This window comes from Clarias gariepinus, chromosome 28 (assembly GCF_024256425.1).
Source record: "Clarias gariepinus isolate MV-2021 ecotype Netherlands chromosome 28, CGAR_prim_01v2, whole genome shotgun sequence".
Taxonomy (NCBI): domain Eukaryota; kingdom Metazoa; phylum Chordata; class Actinopteri; order Siluriformes; family Clariidae; genus Clarias; species Clarias gariepinus.
Genome location: NC_071127.1, coordinates 11,756,023 through 11,777,500, shown reverse-complemented (window position 1 = coordinate 11,777,500; position 21,478 = coordinate 11,756,023). Strand labels below are relative to the sequence as shown.

The 21,478-nt window shown below is 38.0% G+C and overlaps 1 protein-coding gene across 3 annotated transcripts; it reads left to right on the top strand.

Annotated features, from left to right (window-relative positions):
- Positions 1 to 257: 257 nt before the first annotated feature.
- On the top strand, positions 258 to 19,948 carry smap2 (small ArfGAP2). 3 transcript variants are annotated; one of them, XM_053490082.1, is made up of 11 exons: positions 258 to 369; positions 580 to 731; positions 11,956 to 12,089; positions 12,221 to 12,306; positions 12,427 to 12,505; positions 12,595 to 12,654; positions 12,760 to 12,835; positions 12,926 to 13,041; positions 14,279 to 14,462; positions 14,732 to 15,033; positions 16,562 to 19,948. In XM_053490082.1, exons 2-11 carry the CDS (start codon positions 629 to 631, stop codon positions 16,685 to 16,687), a joined length of 1,266 nt encoding a protein of 421 aa, XP_053346057.1. In that variant the 5' UTR covers positions 258 to 369; positions 580 to 628; the 3' UTR covers positions 16,688 to 19,948. The 3 variants fall into 3 exon arrangements, with proteins under 3 accessions (XP_053346057.1, XP_053346058.1, XP_053346056.1); XM_053490083.1 differs by having other exon boundaries at positions 276 to 369; positions 584 to 731; XM_053490081.1 differs by having other exon boundaries at positions 278 to 731.
- Positions 19,949 to 21,478: the final 1,530 nt, after the last annotated feature.

Below are 21,478 nucleotides of genomic sequence, written 5' to 3'. Positions count from 1 at the left end.
ATGCTTGAAGTCTGTGTAATGATGTGAAGGGCGGCTCTCGAGCACAGTTACGGCGGAAGCAGGATACCGGTACCAGCGTGAAATAGGCGTTTATTTCTCTCCCTACCCGTTTTCAGACAAATGCTTCCTTGTGTGTTAGGATTGGATAGTACTGTTTGTGTTCCGCATTACGATTGGCTGGATAACTGTCATTTATATGGGGGCGTATTTTATGAGCCAGTCTTGTCGCTGGAGGCGGGATTTAGTCGGAATACGGGTAAAGGAGGAGGAGGAGAACGTTGAAGTGAGTAAGTGAGTGGTCGATGCGTTTGGAAACTGAAGGATAAATATACATTTGATCAAAAAAAGAGAGAGAAAGCGAAAACGAAGGTATTTATTTGTAAATTTGTCAAATTAAAATTTATTTTGAGAGTTGAGAAGCTAGGCGGTTAACAACATCTAAGCCTCGCGCGCTTAGCCGGTGGCGTTTAAATCTGAAATTTAACGTATTTAACGTCCAGTTTAGCTCGCTTATCGCCGCGTTCGCGTTTCCTCCACACGATATTTTCCTGAAAATAGTCTGTTTTTGCTATATTTAAGTCAGAAGGCGCGTTGAAGAGAAGAATAAAAGGTGTGTAAAGGTGCAGAAATGACGGGGAAGGCGGTGAAGGATGTTGACCGTTATCAGACGCTGCTCTCATCACTGCTCGCGCGGGAGGAAAACAAGTTCTGCGCGGACTGTCGAGCTAAAGGTGAACAGCTTCACATCACACACTCTTCACCTTCTCTCATACACACTCTCTTTCTCCACTTAGCGTCCAGTTCACACACTTACAGTCTGCTCTAATCACATAATCAGATTTAGGCCTTTTGGTGATGAACTTGGGAGACTAGAGAACCACAGAGGAGTGGTGCCTTAAAGATAAACAGCTTGGGTTTTTACCTCAGATAATCACAAAAACGTATAATTATTTCAAATTCTTAATGTTTAAACTATTTTAAAAGCTAAACTAGTAAGTAAACATATTTTTTTCTTCAAATAAATGTGTTTAAAACGAAATAACATTTGATTTGTATTTAATATGCTATTAAAAATACCAAGCTTAGTCACGTGACGGGGATTTTTTTTTATATCAGTAAAAACATGCCAAAGAAAAAGACGTGAAGCGCTTTCGTTTTAATCATTATGGGTTGAAAGATTGATGTTATCATCTTATGATTTTTATGATTTTAATGCACATGGCATAAATTCGAGTCCAACGCGGAAGTGCCAAAACCTTCAGTTCCTCGAATGGCCACTAGGCCCGAAAAGTGAGTCCCTTCAAGATAAATGTGTTAAAATAAAAACTGATTTGAAAGTAATATGCCGTTTTGTTTCATACCATACTTTAGTCAGATGACTGGGGCACGCTATAATATTTAAGTAAGAAACATGCTCGATACTGAGATAAAAAAAAAACTGATTCTGAAAACAGGGACATTAAACTCTTTCCTTTAAACCTTGCATAAATTTGAGTCCAGCATGAAAGTACCAAGACGTGCATTTCCTCGAATGATCATGTTAAAAAGGCTAACTTTTTAACAGAAGGAAACACGATTGCAGCCTAGTACAAAAAAACAAACAGAAAACCTCTCAAATCAAGTTACATTGCAATATGAACACCTGCTTAATATTGTGTATCCCTTTGCCATCATAACAATGATGTACCGTGTGTTTTGACACCTTTTTATGACGAACAGCATTAACCTTTTCATCAGTTTGATCAATACTAGTGCTTCTATTAGATTGGACAACATGGGTCAGCCTTCACTTGCCATGTGCATCAGTGAGCTTTGGCCACCAATGACCCTGTCGCCACTTCACTGGTTTTCCAATAGTGATCCAAGGAAGGAAAACAGGTGAACTGATGTACTCAATCTTAGACTGTTATACTAGCTGACTTCCATACGTCACTTTAGCGGACCAGCTAACTGGAATCTGTGAACTTGACTTCTCGGCTGTGTAGACATTGTAGACGACTTATCCTTATTTTAGGATAACCAGTTGCAAGTCATGGCTACGCACGCGTGCAGATCCTGACTCCTGTGTGCTACATTACCTGTGAATGGAGTGTGCAGTCAACTTGTTGCTGCTCCTCACACTCCTCACGCAGCCCTTACTTCTGCCACAATCGTGCCTGCCATATTCATTGCTGGGTGAGGTGCAACTCCCCTGCCCCCCCCCCCCCCCCCCTGAAAAAAAAAACAGATGATGCTGCCTACTGTTGTTTTCATTGAAGAACGGCCGTAAAGTATATGACAGAAGTTGATGATGAGGTTTAACTGTGCAAACACTAGCATGCCACATACAGAATTTATATATTTATGTATGTATGTATAATGTATACAGATACTGTACATACTTGGCCAAAATATGTACATACTTGGCCAATAATCCTGATTCTCTTGGGTTGATTGTACTAACAGGCTAAGCTAAAGTGAAGTTAGGTAGTTTGTGGTAATTTAAGTAAGTAAATGTTTCCATAAAACGGACAAGCTCTGTTTGTTCTCCCAATTTGTTCAATTATGGATTAGCCAGAATTCAGGTGGCCTCACAGCCAGGATGGTGATGACCAGAGGGAATCCAGTAGCTTGTTTACGACTCCTGAGATTTTGTTGCATTGATCATAGGCACTTGCACGTATAGATACGAAATCTGGGACACATTTAGATCTTATTGAGCTTAACAACTTTCACCTTGCATCTCATGGGCTCTATTTAACAGAGAGTCAATTATTTTGGACCGTTTGCAAAGCACTCCCAATAGTCTTTGATGTACTCCCCTAGGGAATTTTTATGATTGCCAGCAAACTGGGCCTGTGTGATCTTAAGACGTTGAGGATGCAAAATTGTGGAGGGATTTTTGATATCTCAAACGGGTCAGCCGTGATGATGGCTTAAACCTATGCCAAAAAGTGGCTCATAACTTTGGGAAATAACGTTACATTGCATGACAGTGTGACTGTCTGGCTGTGGGACGTTTTGAAGGCTAAAATGTGATTAATAACTTTCTGTGCAATATAATTTTGAGTGACATCACATTGAGTGACTTAAATGTGTGTGCCCGCTGTCTTTCTGATGCGCCCAGTGGGAAATGGCGCTAGGTGCTTGGGCCCACTTATCACTGCTTGCAACTGTTGATGCATATTTATTTGCCTATAAGGAAATTTGGTAATTATATGCCATCAGGGCTTTTCAATTAATAAGAGCAAGTAATATAATCTTAAGTGTTATTTATGATTACCATTCAGGCATGTGAGCTATAATTGCATAAGTATTCATGACGCATCCAAATTAAATCCATTCAGTAATTCTATAAAATATTGGAAAGCTCAAGGATGTAAATATTTACGCACAGCACAATACATGATCCTTTCTTCATTGTGGCTTCCCCCAGTCACATACCCACATCCTGTTGATTTACCATTGTGAAGAAGTGTTCTGCAACAGTTCTGTTGTTTCTCATAAAACCAGAAGCTTCGTTGTCAGTTCTGACATACAGTCTGATGTAATCTGCTCAGGGTGGACTGAGTAAAGACATCTGTTAAGGTGTGGGCAGAGCGGGGCCCTTACCGTCTCAGCTCTAGAATAGCGCATGTACAACAGTAGCTGATGAGGTAGTGAGCACTTCTGTACACAGTGTTCCATGCTGTACGTCCTTCAGAAATGCTACGTCGAGGACAGTTCTGCAGCCAGCTGCAGCAGGGAAAAGCAGTTTTGAAAGGTTTCAGCTGTGCTTTAGTATTTATGTAGAGGAGAGAGATTTATTTGGGTTTGTTTGGGTAATACACAAGACATCTGGGTTCAGTTATCTGCCATGAACGACCTGAGTTATTTGTCCGTGATTAACTAACTACTCAGAATATTCAAATCTTCACATACGTTTCAATATACATATACAATTCCAGAAACGTTGCAGTAATCCTCTGTATACATTTTAAAGGATTTTTAATATCCAATTAACAGTTTGCAGTAAAAGAATGCGGGAGACGAATGCTTCATTTGCGGGAGACGAATGCTTCATTTGCGGGAGACGAATGCTTCATTTGCGGGAGACGAATGCTTCTTTTGCGGGAGACGAATGCTTCTTTTGCGGGAGACGAATGCTTCTTTTGCGGGAGACGAATGCTTCTTTTGCGGGAGACGAATGCTTCTTTTGCGGGAGACGAATGCTTCTTTTGCGGGAGACGAATGCTTCTTGTCCTGTTGATTTACCATTGTGAAGCAACAGTTCTTGTGTGATGATTTATGTATCGCTACACTGACTAAATAAATTAAGTTGTAAGTTTGCATTTAATGTGGTGAGATGTTGTCATTCTGCGGTCCTGGAGGAATTCTCTTCGGTTCCATTTAAGCCTCTTAACGTTCGGTTGTGCACCAAATCCAGTTGTTCCCAGCTGTTGTCCTGCACAGGCAGAGTAACACATTGTGTTTCCATTCCTGAATCACCGTTCTGGGTTTGCCCCAAGCTTTACAGTTGTATTATTTCTCACACCTCTTTTCTGGCACTACAGCTTTTATTCACTCCTAACCTCATTAGCAAGAAGTGTCATGTTGGTGCGTATGTGAGATACGTGGAGCTGCAGAGATCACTGTGTCTGTCTTTTCTAGGCCAGATCTCTACACAAAAGCAAAACATGTACATAAACCATGTATAAGAAGGAAATTATTCTTCTTGTTGGTCTCCTCTCCTGTCATTGCGGCAACGATATTTTTACTTATGAAACTTCTTTACGCTTTTTTTATTTATTTATTAATATTTTTTAATCAAATAAACTTTATTTTAGGATTTCATCCGGCAGGGCCAAAAATGCAGAACCACATGCGGGTGATGAGTTATAGTATTTGCTACCATGGTTAGTACCACATATCAGATTGCCCCAGATATTAAGAAGGCAGAGCAGAAAAAAGAAATGCACTCATAGCAGTGTTTCCCACAGGTCTAAAATATACTTGTGGTGGTACCCCTTAGAACAGGCCGGCGTTTTATATATAGGACTTTTTATAGCATTAGCGTTGTGTGTGTGTGTGCACAAGATACAGTACAGAGTGACATCTTTTTTTTTTTTTTTGCAAAACCTACACAATATGATGAACTAAATTTTATTTACTTTTAACCCAACTATACAAATGACTTAATAAAACAATAAAAAAAAAAAACTCGATCACATAGGCAAAGAAATGGCACAGATTCCTGAGATCACATTTTTATTGCTGTTTTTGGTTGTTTCTGTGACCAAATAATGATAATAGTAATAATAATAATAAAGAATTTTTAGTTCTGCATTTTTGTAATTTCATTCACATATTCTGTATGCAATGCAATTTGCACGTTTTATAATTAATGATAATACGGCCTTCTTATACTTTTTAAGGCAGCCGTCATCCGCTGCATTTACTGGCTATCAGTACATCACACTACCGCTCCTGTACATGTTCATTCTGCTAGCGCAGGAGGGAACTGTCTGATGCACAGTAATTTAAAAAAGGATGCGCAAATTTAATTCGGTGGCGGTCAATATACTTGAGTGGCCTACCCAAGTATAATCTATACGTGGGAAATATTCCAAAGTATACAGTATGTGTAATGGCTCATTCCTGCCCAAAACAAACCATTGACCAAAGGTCATAACAGTAATACCAGTTCTCTGCCAAACAGAAAACTTGCTACAGCTCAGCAATAAGCACAAGCTTAATTTGGAGTTATCCAAATTCCAGCTGAGTGTCGCTCACCCTAACATAACTGTACATAGGAAAAGTAGGAAGAGTTTCTCCTAAGGTTAACAGTGAATTGGTTGTTGACACAAATCGTATTTTCAGCCATGCCTTGGCCTGGCATCACACGGGAAACAGGGGAGACCAAATTCATCAAGAGGTTTTAAATATGTCACAGCTTACTGAACTTACTTGGAGTACGCAAGCAGCATTGTGAATTGTGTGAGTGCACTTCCCCATCACCTCCATATGATATTATCTTATTAAACTTCCCATTCAGGCTTTAGTCGTCTTATAAAACCCATCACTCTTGTTCATTCAGCTACAAGTGCTTTAGTGAGCACAGGCAACAATGTTGATTAAGGAGGACGGGGGTCAATTAACTGGGGGTCTGACTGGGTCAGAGTTCCAGTTCATCCTGAGGGTTTTAAATGGATCGGGCTCTGTTCAGGGCACTCAAATGCTTCCACTCTACCCTAGACATGAAGAAATCATATCTTCATGGAGCTTGCTTCGTGCACAGGGGCATATTGTGTTGGAACAGGTTTGGGCCTCTAGGTTTCAGTAAAGGAAATTGAAAGGAAATCAGTGAAAGGAAATTTTATGACATACTGTAGCATTATCTTTAGACATTAGTTTGAAGATGACTTGCTTAAGGTCAAGTGTGCACAAATGTTTAGTCTTATGGCCCATGTCGACACGTGAGACGTTGCTTGCTACATTTTTGTTTTGTTTTTCTGCTGCTTGCACTTCCTCTTTCACAGCCCCTCAGCTGTGCGTGGTTCTTCGAAAAATGGAAGTGAAACAGTGATTAGGAAAAAAAAACACGCAAGGAAGTGGTTTTACTCCTAACATTTTCTGCTAGATACAACTAGATCATTTGCATTATTCTGTTTTCATGGAGACCTCAATCTACAGATGAGGTAAACCTTTAGGAGTGGACAAGTCGAGACTGTAACGAGAATGACCAGTGTATGGACAGGGGCTTTTCATCCACTGTAAACAGTAAAAATTACTAGTACCCTCAATTAATTATTTATTTATTTATTAGGTACATGTATGCATATTTTAACAAGCCTTTCAATCTGGAAGACATGAGTAAGTGATTATTTGGATTAACCCTATAAAAAGAATTACAGGCTTTCTGTTAATTGAGTTAAGGTCCTATTCGGAGTCCGGCAGGAAGGGTTTATTTATGGAATCAAGCACGTTGATATTCAAATCCCAGACCTATCTATAAAACTTATGTGCCATACAGTTAAGTTACATGAGAGTTAGGAAAACATTGTGGAGCTTCAGTAAAACAGGCAGATGTTTTAGTTATGCTCAATTCTAAAATTAGATTTCAAACAGTCAGCTAGAATCAAACATGAATTTATATACAAGATATCTTGCAGAAGGATAGATTTTTTTTTAGGCTGTAAATATGCTCAAAACCCCAACTGAATACCTTTTGAGACCAGTATTAAATGTATGTATATGTGTGATTTAAGGAAATAAACTATTCGTAACTCAAAGATAGCAATAAATGTAACAGATTAGAGCCTAGTCAGATTAATCAACTTGGTGTGTAAGAATATTGCACAAGATCAACCTGATATTAGCAGTATTTATTTATTTAACAGCTCAGAATAACAAATTATTTATGCAATGTCGCATAAGCAGTAGTACTGAATATAATATGAGCGGCGGTCAAATCAAACTGGCACTTAGGAAGTAAGTTCTAATAAGTAAAGATATAAAACCGATTGACATTCACAGAATACTTTAATTTGATGATGAGACTCTTAGCTGCATTCAAACATTTGAACGGTGCAAACGTTTTGAAGACCGTACATTCGTAAGTGCTTGATTCTTAAAGATCGGTGGATCCATTTGTGGGAACTGTATAAACAATCATTCATGACCATCACCTGCATGTTACATGAACTTTTTGGGCCATCTAAGGGGTCTCTGTGAGGCCAGCATTTTATATATGAAACAGGCAGCCCGATCATGTCTCTGGAAAAACGTCCTAAAACGTCCTACCTTGATGGTATCCAAGCAGTAGTAAAATTACTAATTAGAAAGGAAGACTTGCTCGTCATGGATGAGACTGAATACTTGTGCATGTGTAACTTTTTCTGTGTAAATATTTATCTAATTTTGGACAAAACTTGCTTTAGCTCTGTATGCGGTTTGCCAATGGAAATATAGCATAGAAAATATTAAGTCTTTTTTTTTTTTTTGTGAACAGCTAAAATGAAGAATACCTGGCAAGTCTAATTCCTAGTACATGCTGATGTATAGATAAAAATAGATGAGCTTCCATCTGATTTGAATATATGGTGTGGTTTTTAAAATAGAGTTGATTGGTCTGTTTTTTTTTATTAGTGAATACTGTTAATTGTCTCCACATGTTTTACAGGGTTTTTTTTTCACAGTAGGTTTTGATGAATTATGTAGATAAAACATAATTCATTAAAACCTACTGTGAAAAACAACAACTGTGAAACATGTGGACGTGTTAAACTTTTTTACTTGAAATTGCACTCGGATGTTAATGTTGTATTATGATTATCATGGAGTTGCAGTCGTTTCGCTCTGTTGTGCTTAGCTTGATTGTAAATAGGCAGCCTGTGTTTACATAATTTAGATGTTTGCTTCCCTTTATTATTTATGCTTTTCATGCTGAATTAAGTGTTGAAGGCTTTATGCTTTGGAGATGCATGACTGTCTCATCTTCGGTACTATGTATATTTCTCGCCTCATGAAGCCATTTGGCCATGAATGTAAAGGCAAAGCAGATTTTTTTTTATCTGCATCGATTGTTGATCTTATGACTGTGTCTGTTGCTGTCTAAAAGCAGAGCATGCTGGGAAGTGTTAGACACACACACATCCATTCGTGTAACTGGAACTGTGTGTTTCTGAAGCCTCTTGGGAACATGCACTCTTGGATCATGTGTGTCTATTTTCTCTGTACTTGTGTGAGTGCGTCACTTGGTACGAGGACTAAACACTATTGTGTGACTAAACACTGTGTGTGTGTGTGTGTGTGTTTTGGTGTGGGAGTGTGTCTGTGTTGGTCGCTGTTTGTTCAGTACACATTCTCTTTACAAATCAAAGCAGGTGAAGGATAAAAAAACGTTTAAAGTCCATGTTTGATTCTTTTCGTTCACTCGTTTTTACTTGTTTAACATCTCATAGTACTTGCTAAAGGTAATAGGACAAAAATTAATAAAACAGTCAGTATTTGGTGCTTTTAAGAACCTTTTTGCAGGTTTATAAGGGAATCGGCTAGTAAGTTTTACTGAACAATCCCACAAAACCTCCCAGAGTTCTTTTAAGAATTGTTGCACTTGCTTTGTTGCATTTAAAACCCAGCAACTTCTTTTTTTTATTTTTTTAATACGCCTTTATCCTCTCCCATGATCTTATTTAATCTTGAAAGTTTGTATCATCTTTGGGGTGAATTAGCAGTAATCAGTTATGTGTAAAACTCTCTTTTTGGGGCTTTCAAGTGCAAATAAAACTCAAATTGCAATATAACCTTATTTTTATTTATTATTATTTTTTTATGGATCACAAATAATTCTGTTAAACTATGTGTTTATAAAAACTCAGTGGGTGTTATTGGGTATAAAATTACAGCATGTTAGTTTAAGTTGTTCTGTTTGAAGTAGGAGACTTTGCAGAGACAAAGCATGTGTTGGTGTATAATTTGCCAGACCCTACAGTCGTCTGATTTTCCTTACCTGTGGATGACACGCGTACGTAGCACATCATAGAGAAATGTAACCAACACTCTGGCCGATCTTGCGCCTAATTAACCGTCTGGTCCCTTCGACTGCATTACTAATGTAAAAGCCAATGTTGTGGTAATAAGTAAAAAAAAATTGTATTTGGTGTCTATACATTATTGTTGATTAATTAGGCAAATGTGTTGCTTTTGGTACAATCCAGTCCGACCGGACTTCGCATGGGAGTAAAACTAAGGCACACTTGTACGGTCACACATCTTTTTTCCTGGCAGAGTGATCCTTTACAAGAAACAAACATTGCCCCAAGTTTACATGCCACTTTCTTCAAGACAGTTTTCTTTGTTAATGCCTTGGAATCTGATTACTTTGCACTGATCAACGACTGTATCAGAAATCGTCAGTGGAGTCCACCTGTCTCGATGGCTATTAAGGTGGACGACGTTAAGGCCAGAAAAAGTATTTGTAGGTTTTAAGGGCTGTTCACACAGCAGATGACTAATCTCTCTCTCTCTCTCTCTCTCGAGTTTCTCACGCAGCACAGAGAAATCTGGCTGGGAAATCTTGCATCTCTGCCATGGTTACTATAGAAACAATAAAGCTACAGCTAGCACTTTTGTAATACGTTTCTTATCACATTGTTGTTTAAAAACATAAAAGTGCAATTTCAGCAAGACGTTACCGTAACGTGAGAATGTTTCAGCATGACGTTAACGTAACGTGAGAATGTTTCAAAATGACGAGGACGTCATATTCTCCATGTGAGTCACACATGTAGTGGTTTCTTAGATAGTATTTTATTCATAGCATAGAAAACCAACATCTTTTCTACCAACAAACAGGAAATGCTTCAGTTGCTAGAGAGTGGGATTGAACAAGGCCAAGCCTATCCCTGGCCTCAAATCCATGAACATCCATTATTGCTAATAAGGCTTTGTTTGATATAGCTTTCTACTGAGTCTTAATTGTTGTCCAATTGCCAGTGTAATCTGAGATCTTGAGTGACTTTCTTGTTTGTTGTCAGATATTTTGCCAAATGCTTCCATTATAGCTTCAGATGTTAAAGAGCTATATAGAGAAAAAAAAAACATTTTCACGAGCTGGTATTAGCATTGGAATCTTTGTTTAGCTTTGTTTTTGACACATGCCAGAACTCGAGCTTTAAATCTCAACCGATTACCATTAGCAGCTTCATCTTAGTTACCAAAGCAACTTTCAACAGGCTTCCGTTGTGCAAAACACCTAAGGCACAATAGCAGTGGGTTATTTTCAGCTTGCATTCCCAACTTGCTTGTTACAATCTACAGAGACCAACAAAAGATAAATGTTGCCACAGCAGTCCTTTGTGACTTGATGACATCACCCATCATGAGGCAGTGTGTTCTGGTGCAGTATGCTCCATTCACATGAGTAACTAGTAACACAGTGCTGCCATCTAATGGCCTCTTTTTAAAGGCTGATATGCTCTAGTGTTCTTCTTTTTTCTTTTTGTGTTCTCTCTCTCTTTTTTTTTTTTTTTTTTTTGGTGTAGCTTGGAAAAGGGCAGAAAGGAGTAAGAGAGGCTGATTATTATTATTATTCTTCCCAGAAGCACATGGCGTTCCCCTAAGCTCTTAGAATCCAGATAGGTTTGTCACCAACCTGCAGGCTGGTATATTGTGAGGGCCTGTGAAGTTAGCCAGCTGTATGGAATGAGTCAGTCTCTTACTTACTATGCTTTTCCATTACTAATTCTACACAATAAAGCTGAAAACCTGGTGCACTTAAATGGTGAAAATATGACCGCAGTATTAATTAGGGATGGGCATCACCAGGAAACTTCTACTATCAAATTGCCAATTAAATTTGTGTTGCGATTTTGCACAACATCACAATTTTATTAATATCTTTCAGAGTTTTACCAAATAATTTACTTTTAACACCCAGGCTGATAATTTTTTATATATATTTTTTCTTATGACCTTTGTGTATGAATTAACGTTCCGTAAGAATCAAAACTAATTATTCATCAGTCTCCTGTAGGTCTCACTTATAAAAAAAAAAAAAACGTTTTAAGGAGTCTACGAATCATTAGGCAATAAAAACGTAACACAGACTTGAATTAGTTTTAATTAGTTCACATTGTGCTGCTTTACATATTTTGTTACATGAACTTGATATCTTATGAGTATAATATCAGACCACATTGATGTGCACAGTCTAATTGCTATCGCAGTTAATCAGATTTCTTTGATTTCCAAGATGCTGACGAGCACTGATAAAATGAATCATGTTTAACTGTGCCCCTCTCCATGACCTTCAGCCAAAAACACATTAATAAGTAATTATTTTAGTAAGAAAAAAAATGTGCTCAGGCTTTCATCACTATACCTTGGGCATAGCACTTTGGTGTATTATATGACTGGGGACCACAGAATGTTTTTTCATCATGTTATCTCGGTTTCTCTCTTGTCCTCCCCCCCCTCTCCAACACCCCTTCTCAGGTCCCAGATGGGCATCTTGGAATCTAGGTATCTTCATCTGTATCCGCTGTGCAGGAATCCATCGAAATCTTGGCGTTCACATATCCCGGGTCAAATCTGTTAACCTGGATCAGTGGACGCAGGAGCAAATCCTGGTCTGTTTGCAGTCTGTGTACTAGATTTGCATTATTTTAATAGTTTACTCATACTTTGTCATATATCACATGGCTCTATTAAGTGCTTTAAATTTAGTTTGGTGATGTGTGTCAATGATTTTTGTCTCTAGTGTATGCAGGAGATGGGGAATGCCAAAGCTCAGCGTCTCTACGAGGCCTTTTTACCCGAGTGCTTCCAGCGTCCAGAGACGGACCAGTATCCTTTTTTTTTTTTTTTTTTTTTTTTTTTAAATAAGTTTTTAGCAGGAATTGTTTAAACATTGCGGCACACTTTGGTGTTTTACAGTACCCGTTTTTCCTTAACCCTTCTGTTTAGATCAGCAGAAATCTTAATCCGGGACAAGTATGAGAAAAAGAAATATATGGACAAGTGTATTGACATCCAAGCGTTTCGAGTAAGTCTGGATTTATCATTCATTAAAAAAAAATGTTTTCTTGCTTGTAGTCATATGAATTATTTAGATCTGTCTTTTGTCTTTTACAGAAAGAGAAAGGTGAGACAGTAACAAAAGAGCCACCTGTTGTTTTCGAGAAGATGAAGCTGGTAAGTCATATTGTCTGCTGATATAAGCAGTGAATCACGTTTCAAAACAGAAAGCAATCAATGTTTTTTTTTTTTTTTTTTTTTTTTTTTTTCCCTGCCCTACAGAAGAAGGAAGAGCCTCAGCAATACAAGAGTAGTCCAAAGAAGCAATCTCAGTCAGTAAATGATCTTTTAGGATTAGGTAACCTTCTGACGTTTTTAATTAACATAAACCGATAATGAACTCAACGTCAGTACAACATAAACATACAGGTATGTATATATTTTACAGATGCTCCTGTCGCGTCGGCTCCTGTAGCCAATGGCAGTGCCAGTCCTGAGCAAGGTCAAGCACTGGATCTGTTCAGTTCCCTGCCGACAGCCACCTCACATTCAGCCAGAAGCACAGTAAGGAGATTTTTAATCATGCAGGTCATTTCAAGTCACTCAAAACAATGAATGTTCTAAATAGGTATAAATAGATACTATTTCAAGGTCTATTTTCTCATAAACGTAATCTGGAGCATGATTTTTTTTTTGGTGCAACAGTTACATAGTAGAAGAGATTTCTTATGATTTTATGCTTATTAACAAAAAAATAATGAGCTATAACTAGTTTTGAGTCGAGAGAGAAATGCTTGCTTATTTTAAGTTAATTATGGTCATGTTTATGCTAATGTTAATTTGATCATGAAAGGCAAAATTACGAGCAAAGTGAAAACAAATCCCTTGTGTACACTAAAGTGTTTAATCTCCTGCTTTCACTGATTAGGTCTTTAATATTAATGTATAATGTTTCCTGTAAAAAAGCTTTAAAGCAGCTTGTAACTATTAGGGGTAAAATAGTCTTTTGAGCGTTTCATGGAAGTCTGTGCATATTCAAGGAGGATTTATGGGTGGGTCCCCCCAAACTGCATCCTACCATATTAAAGGATGGAAGGACTAATTATCACTATTTAGACATATTATAGCGATATATAGAGGGCACATATTTCAGCACAAATTTACATTCAGATTGGATTTCAGTCTGCGTGAAAAAAAACAAAACATGAGGGGAAAAATATTCCCTACTGTTTGTCTTTCTCCTATTATTGTATTGGCAAAGGCCTAAACAAGCAAATCAGATTTTTCCTTTATTGTGACCTCACATGCCTAGAGACTCTCCCCCTCTGGGTGCCTTTTTTTTTTAAAGATGCTAAGTTAGCAGATAGTGCCTAACTACTGACAGTTAACCTAGCCTTATTTACGGTAGCAGTTAGTGGATAGTTGCTATTGGCTAACCTAACCTTCTTTAACTCTTAATTGCGTTTTAACATTTATCTCACTAAATACTGAGGGCATCCTTGTAAATTAATTAAAGTGAAACTAAAAAAAAAAATATCAAGCATGCCAGAAAGTATTTCATCTTGAAAGTTATTATATGCATTTTTTAAAGCTCTAAGATTTGCTTAAAATGGAGTATAATATGTAACCTTTAATTTGTTATATGCAGTTTGGGACATGAACCAAGTATTTGAGACTGGGTGTTATCAGTGGCTCTTATGTCATGGAAACTTAGAGATACATATAGAAGAGCAAAGACACAAAGTGTTTGTAGAAGTTATAGTTTATTGTGTATGATAATTATTTTTTTGTCTCATCCTAGCCTGTCTTCAGCTCTGTGCCTAGCTCTATGCCTAAAGGCCGCGTTGCAGCATCAGTGCCGGAAAACCTGAGCCTTTTCCTGGACCCACCTGCCAAAAACGAGGAAAGCAGCAAGAAGATGTCCAAAGACTCCATCCTGTCACTGTACAGCAGTGTAACACCTCAGACCAACATGGCTGCTAATGGTACGGAAAGATTCAGAATTATAGTTAGAAACACTTTTACAGTCAAAAAACACATGCGCGCGCACGCACACACACAGTGTGTTTTACTCTTGAAAACATTTTTCTTATCACTTTTTGAAACCACTGCCCATAAAGCTTTTATAATTTGATACGCTACTCAAGTTTCTATTTTAAAGAAAGTAACAAAAAAGATATACTACATGGTATGGAGATGTTTATATCAAGATGCCAATGATGCATAATTGTGATGTGTGTGTGTTTGTTTGTAGCTGGTATGTACATGGGGGCACCTCAAATGGGATACGCCCCTGCACCTAGCTACGGGCACTATCAAGCTTTGGCCGCACAGCAAGGTATGATGGGAGCCATGATGGCTCCTCAGGTCAACATGCTGGGACAGCCAGGTGTGATGGCAACAGCACGAGTGGCTACTCCTTCTCCTTACATGGCTGGTGTGCAGGGTGGCATGATGGGAGTGCAGGGGGGCATGATGGGAGGCGTCGGGGCACTGCCGCAGCAGCAGGCATACACAATGCAGCAGAGTCAGCAGTTACAGTGGAACATCACCCAGGTACAGAGTTATTTGCTAAAATCTGTGTATGTAATGGACACACAGTGCCGTAACTTGACACTATTTCATAGGGCACTAAAAAACATCATTTTTTAACTCGTAGCAAAGACAGATGTTATTCAAGACCTAAGAAACTTGCGGAAAAGAATATTGTGATACGTTTGACCCTAATTTTGATATCGTTTAATGAATAAATTATGATATATTGTGCTGTCATAGGAAAAATAATTAAAACCACTTCCCCCCATTTTTTTTATTTTTTTATTTTCCACTAACGGCATGTCCTGAAAAATAGGTCAGGTCTCTTCCTTGCACCACAGTTAATCATCAATCATTATATCTTTAGGTTTATTAAACAAAATGAAAAAAAAATTAAGTCAAACTTTTAATGACTCATGGTTGCTTTTAATATTGTGGACTGCAGGATGGTCTTTATCATTATTTTTTATTTACTTACTGCACACTTACTACACACAATTTTTTTTTAATCTCTTTAGTAGTTTTATTTATTATGCATTTATCTATGTATTCATTAGACCTACTATATTATGATAAAGAAGTTATATACATGTTAAATGAACATTGACATAAAACCATTAGTTGATTTACATCCAGGGCTGCTATAGAACTCTCAACATCATCTGGCAAATCAGAATCAATAATTGTGAAATAAATAATTATACCATCTTCAACGAATTAAGGGCAAGTGCTAGTAGTAAGTTATTTAAAGGTCATATACTGTTTTTTTTTTTTTTTTTTTTTTTTTTTTTATAAATATAACACAGATCCTATATTCTGGCATGTTTGATTTATTTTTATTATTATTATTTTAATTATTCTTCTTCTCTGTTTCACACTTTTTTCAAACACTGTGTGTCTATTGCTTTAAATGAACTGCCCCTGAGTGCCCTTAGAGAAATGCATTTTTATAACCACTGTACACAGAGACTGGAAATATTCATATTCAGGACTTCCCATCCATTTTCGGGCAGTTCCCACCCACATTTCTGATAGAGGGAATAAAAAAAATAAAATAAATGAACAGTATGAGTAAAAGCATTCATTTACAATGATGCATTCAATATGTAGTGATATAAAAGTTACAACTGAAGAAGCTGAAGAAGGCTGAGTGTTGGCCTTTTAATGGTTAACTAATAATGATTTTCCTAGAGATAAAGATCTTTAGGTTAGCTTTTAGTGGTTAGCCACTAACTGCTAACTGCTATCGGAGATGGAAATGGAAATACTGGAGGACTGCTACGTGACCTGTTAGCAATTTCCCACTGTCTGCTAGCTGATGCTTATTTACTGTAGCACATATAAGTGGTGTACAGAAAATGTTGGAGCTGAAACTAAGCATTGACCAGTGGAAAGGTCTCTTGGTATATGAGGTCACAATAGAGAAAACATCTCGATTAGCTGGTTTAATCTCTGGCCATTAAAGCAATAGTAATGTTTTACTCAACATGAGTAAAACGTGAATCTCACATAATACATCCTCTTTAACCGACAACGTTTTGCGTTTCAGATGACTCCCCACATGGTGGGTATGAACTATTACGGGCAGAACCACGTGGCGGGATACGGACAGCCCATGGGCGGAGCCTCAGCGCCCAGCACTAATCAGACGCTTGGCTCTCATGTATGGAAATGAAAGCTTGTTAAGTGAAAATAGGTTTGGGAGCATCGCAATAAACTGTAAGGGACTCTCGGGAGGCTTTTACGTACTCTTCATCAAACATTCCTTCAGCAGTGAAGAGGAAATGTTGTTTCAGAGGATCGACCTCAAGAGGAAGAGTTTCTACCTCCTGTGTTTTTCATAGCCATTATTTAATCCTGGGATCCGAAACGGTGCGCTCCAGGAGTCCAGCATCTCTCTCTCTCTCTCTCTCTCTCTCTCTCTCTCTCCTCTCTTTCACAGCAGCTACAGCCCAAACACAGCAGCTCTCCCGAGCTACACCGTAAACACCCCCTCAGCGTCCTTTACTTCCTCAAACGTCTAGTAGTTACGACGTTTTTGTTTGCATGTAGGTTTCCAGCTGGTCTCGCGTGTTCTTTTTATCATCAGCGTCGTCGTCTTTACGCTTTTCCTAAATTGTACGCACCTAATAAACCTGCATGCACTGATCGCGTAAAATGACAAAGACGTATTTGTAAAACACGTACCTTAAATAATGTGATGATGCTGTTTTGGTCCAAGTGTTCCTGTGGGTTTTTTTTTTTTTTTTTTTTTTTTTTAAAACCCTTTTTCTTCCCCAGCTGAAGATGATGTTGAAGCCTGTATTAGACAGCTGGATTGTATTTTCCTTTTTTTTTTTTTTTTTTGCGTGTGTACTGTATGTGTGTGAGATTTTAGGATACTGTGATGGAGGTGTAGTCCAGCTACTCTCCTTCTGTTCACTCAGGAGGGAAATGTAAGAGATGGGTTCTTTTTTTTTTTTTTTAATCAAAACTAAGAGAAATCATAGCCAAAGAATGCAGAAATATTCATTTAGATATACGTTTGTCAAGGATTTCAATGCATATGAGAACAGTGTTCTGGTGACAAGCTGTTGATTTAGTCTTGATTTAATCTGTAAATGTACATCAGACCTGCGTACATACGTGATGAAGTCAAGCACCCAGCCACATTTGATTGTATCGTATTGTATAAACAGAGCACTTTTTTTCCTTGACTGTACATAGGGTGCTCTCCAGCTAATGAGGGTCAGATTTAACGTGCAGGGTTTTTAATCGTTTAAACCGTACCTCGCGGCTTCAGTCTGTACAGAGACCAAATGAATGTTTTTCACTCACATCCTGTGCTTCAGATGCCGGTTGTTTTCTTATTTTTATTTAATTTTTTTTAGGTCACATAGATAAAGGCTATATTTCCACAGCCTTACCTTATGTCGCTCTGAAGCTCAGATATTAACCTTGGGCTCATTAGCACTCTTACACAACAACTCGTTTAAGGAGACTTCATCTGTAGATGTACATTTGTGACATGCTGTTTACATACAAGTTAATACCAGTCTTGCAGGAACATGCATAAATGTAGTGAGGGATTTTTTTTTTATCAGGTTTGGCAATATTAAGCTTCCACTGTGGTACACATAGCAAAAACTTTCAGACTTTATTGTAAGAGAATTTCTCACTTTTATGCAGTCTCAGTTGTGTTTGAGAATGCCTGTCTCTGTGGCTGATGCTGTGTCATAGTGAATGCTTTCCTAAACTCTTTATTCATCTACCAGTACCAGCCAAAAGTTTGGACACACCTTTTAATTCAGTGTTTCTTGTTTAGTGCTAGAACAATGCTTGAGATTTCCAAACCATGCACTACAAGGGTGAGTCAGAAATTATCCACGTTTTGGATAACAGAAGGTTTTATATAGACAGAGTGCAAATAATTTTTGAGTCGCTCTTGTAATACCTATGGTATTGGGTAATTACGTAACAAGAAGTTAGTTGTTATTTTGTAAGACATGAAGGTCAGCTGTTCTGGAACAGTATTGTGTCAAGTGCATTTGCAAAACTCATCAAGCACCATGATGAAACTGGTTCTCATAAAGACCTTCCCAGGAAAGCAAGACCAAGACTTACTTTGCTGAAGAGGAGACGTTCATTTAGAGTCACCAGTTACCTCAGAAATCACCAATTAACAAACATTACCTCAGATTAGATCCCTTATGAAGGATTTACATAGCATAAGTGTCATCTGTTATCAACTGTTCAAAAGTGATTATTGCATATTTTGGACAGCTTCAGCCTTGTTTTCAGTGTAGAAAGAAGTGGGTGGAACAACTATGGGATTAGAAAAGTGTGTTCAAACTTATGACTGGTTCCGTATACCCATTACAAGCTATAATTTTTTCTAAACGTCTTCATTGTTTTAGGACATAATTAAAATAAAAAATTCTACCTGGCATGATTTAATCTGTACAAGTTTTTGGTTTCCCGAACTGATCTGATTTGGTCCGTTTTCATATTGTTACCTGCAATGCTATTTAAAAACAATCCAATACTAATGCATCTCCCTTTTAAAATAAAATAAATAAATAAATAATAGTAGTCCATATGCTCTATTGAAAGGACCTCTCGGAGGCATAACGAAGACGCTGTGGCATTCAACAAATTAGTACACACGTGTAAAATTTTTCAGTTTCATGTGTGATTCCATGAGCAGATTATTAATGCTACAAAACCTTTTTTTCTGAACTGCATGGCATGTTCATTGGCTTTACCTTAAGTCGTGACTGAATCCTAAAACTGTTTAGGAAATTGTCCCATGTACTTGTTTATCACAGGAAAGTTAACAAATCTTTTCTGTATGGAATCCATAAAGCAATACTGGATTAGCAAGAAAAGATAGAGTACAATGATGTAATCGAAATCTAGCACTTATAAGTAGGATTGCAGTTGTATAGCGCATTGTTGTATAGAGTTAGATTGAATATCATCGACACGCACAAGCCCACAACACGCAACAAACTGCTTTTTTCATTTATCTGATATGTATATATAATAAAAATGTTTTTGTTTATGGCAAAATAATAGGGGTTTTTACCATTTTGAAATATTTTTGTTAAAGTTTTGAGAGCAGCGCATGTGACCCTAATGGCAGTTCAGGTATGCAGCTTTTCATCTTTGGTGTTCTGGTGCTAATGTTTATTTGACTTGTGTGACTGTAAGGACAGATCATATCATCATCTTGGTACCAGAGCGAAGCTAAGGCGCTGCTGCGGTTCTTAAAATGTAATCATGGAGGTTGAGCGTTACGAAACATGTACATGTGTGTTTAACTGAATGTTTAATGCTTAATTATGTCTGCTTCCTTTTGATATATCTTCCTTTTGATATTTTAAGTTTTCAAAATGTGTATATTACAAAGGCTGGATTGAATAATAACATAATAAAGAAATGTATTTTATCCTCATTATGTGTGTTTCATTTATTTTGAACACGTGCACTCTGGAGACCCTTGATAAGATGAGACATTCAGCGCCTTAACATGCAAGCTTTTTACAATAAAAGTTTTTAAAATATTTAAAAAAGAAAATCAATATAAAGAAGATACAATAATAAAATACATAGGATACTGGAAGTAAATAACTTCAACACAGACCAGGCAGTTACTGAGGATACTGTAATTGCATTGTGCATCTTGTAGGCCGACATTTTTTTTTTCTCAAATTCTTCAAAAAACATCAAGCTTGTGTTTCCTTAGTTTTAATCAAATGCCCAGGAAACCATCTAGCCTCGTGGTTCTTAACCCTGCTCCAGTCCTGCACTGCTCTGTATACACTGCATTCCAAATTATTATGCAAAAAGTGTTTAGGGGTGATAAGGTAAGATTTTTTTTGTTTGTCAGTTGAACTCATGGTGATATGTGTCGGGGCTTTTTATATCACTGAAAGCAATTGCAGACACCTGTGCTAATTAGTTTGGCAGGTTTGTTCAATTAAAGGCAACACTACTTAAGAAGGCTGTCCCACATTATTAAGCAGCCTACATTTTCAACCAAAATGGGAAAGAAAAAGGACCTGTCGGCTGCTGAGAAGCAACAAATTGTTGCCTGTTTAGGTCAAGGCATGAGAACAATCAACATTGCCAAGACACGTCATCGTGATCATCGCACAATCAAGAAGTATGTAGCTGATTCAGAGCACACACGTGTGCGTGCTGAGGGTTAGGGTTAGGGATTGAGGAAAAGAGCAGCTGCAAAAATGCCTTGTCTTAGGAGCAGACAAGTTTTTGAAGCTGCTGGTGCCTTCAACATGCCCCGAACTACAAGATGCAGGGTCTTGCAGAGGTTTGCAGTTGTGCGTAAGCCATTCTTTCGTCCTCCCCTATCCACTGCACACAAGCAGAAACGGCTCCAGTGGGCCAAATAATACATGAAGACTGACTTCAAAACTTTTGTTCACCGATGAGTGCCGTGCAACCCTTGATGGTCCAGATGGATGGAGTGGTGGATGGCTGGTTGATGGCCACCCCATGCAAACAAGGCTCTGGTGCCAACAAGGAGGAGGTGGAGTAATGTTTTGGGCTGGAATCATGGGGAGAGAAATTGTCGGCCCCTTTAGGATCCCTGACGGGGTAAAAATTACATCCATAAACTATGTGGAGTTTCTCAAAGCACACTTCCTGCCATGGTTCAAAAAGAAGAACCGTGCATTCCGCAGCAAGATAATTTTCATGCATGATAATGCACCGTCTCATGCTGCAAAGAACACATCTGCATCTCTGGCTGCTATGGGCATAAAAGGGGACAAACTTATGGCTTTGCCCCCATCCTCCCCTGACCTCAACCCTATTGAGAATCATTAAAAGGAGTGTATGATGGTGGGAGGCAGTTCACATCTAAGCACAGCTCTGGGAGGCTAATCTGTCCTCATGCAAAACAATTGAAGCAGATACCATTTAAAACCTGTCAAATTCAATGGATGGGAGAGTTCAGAAGCTC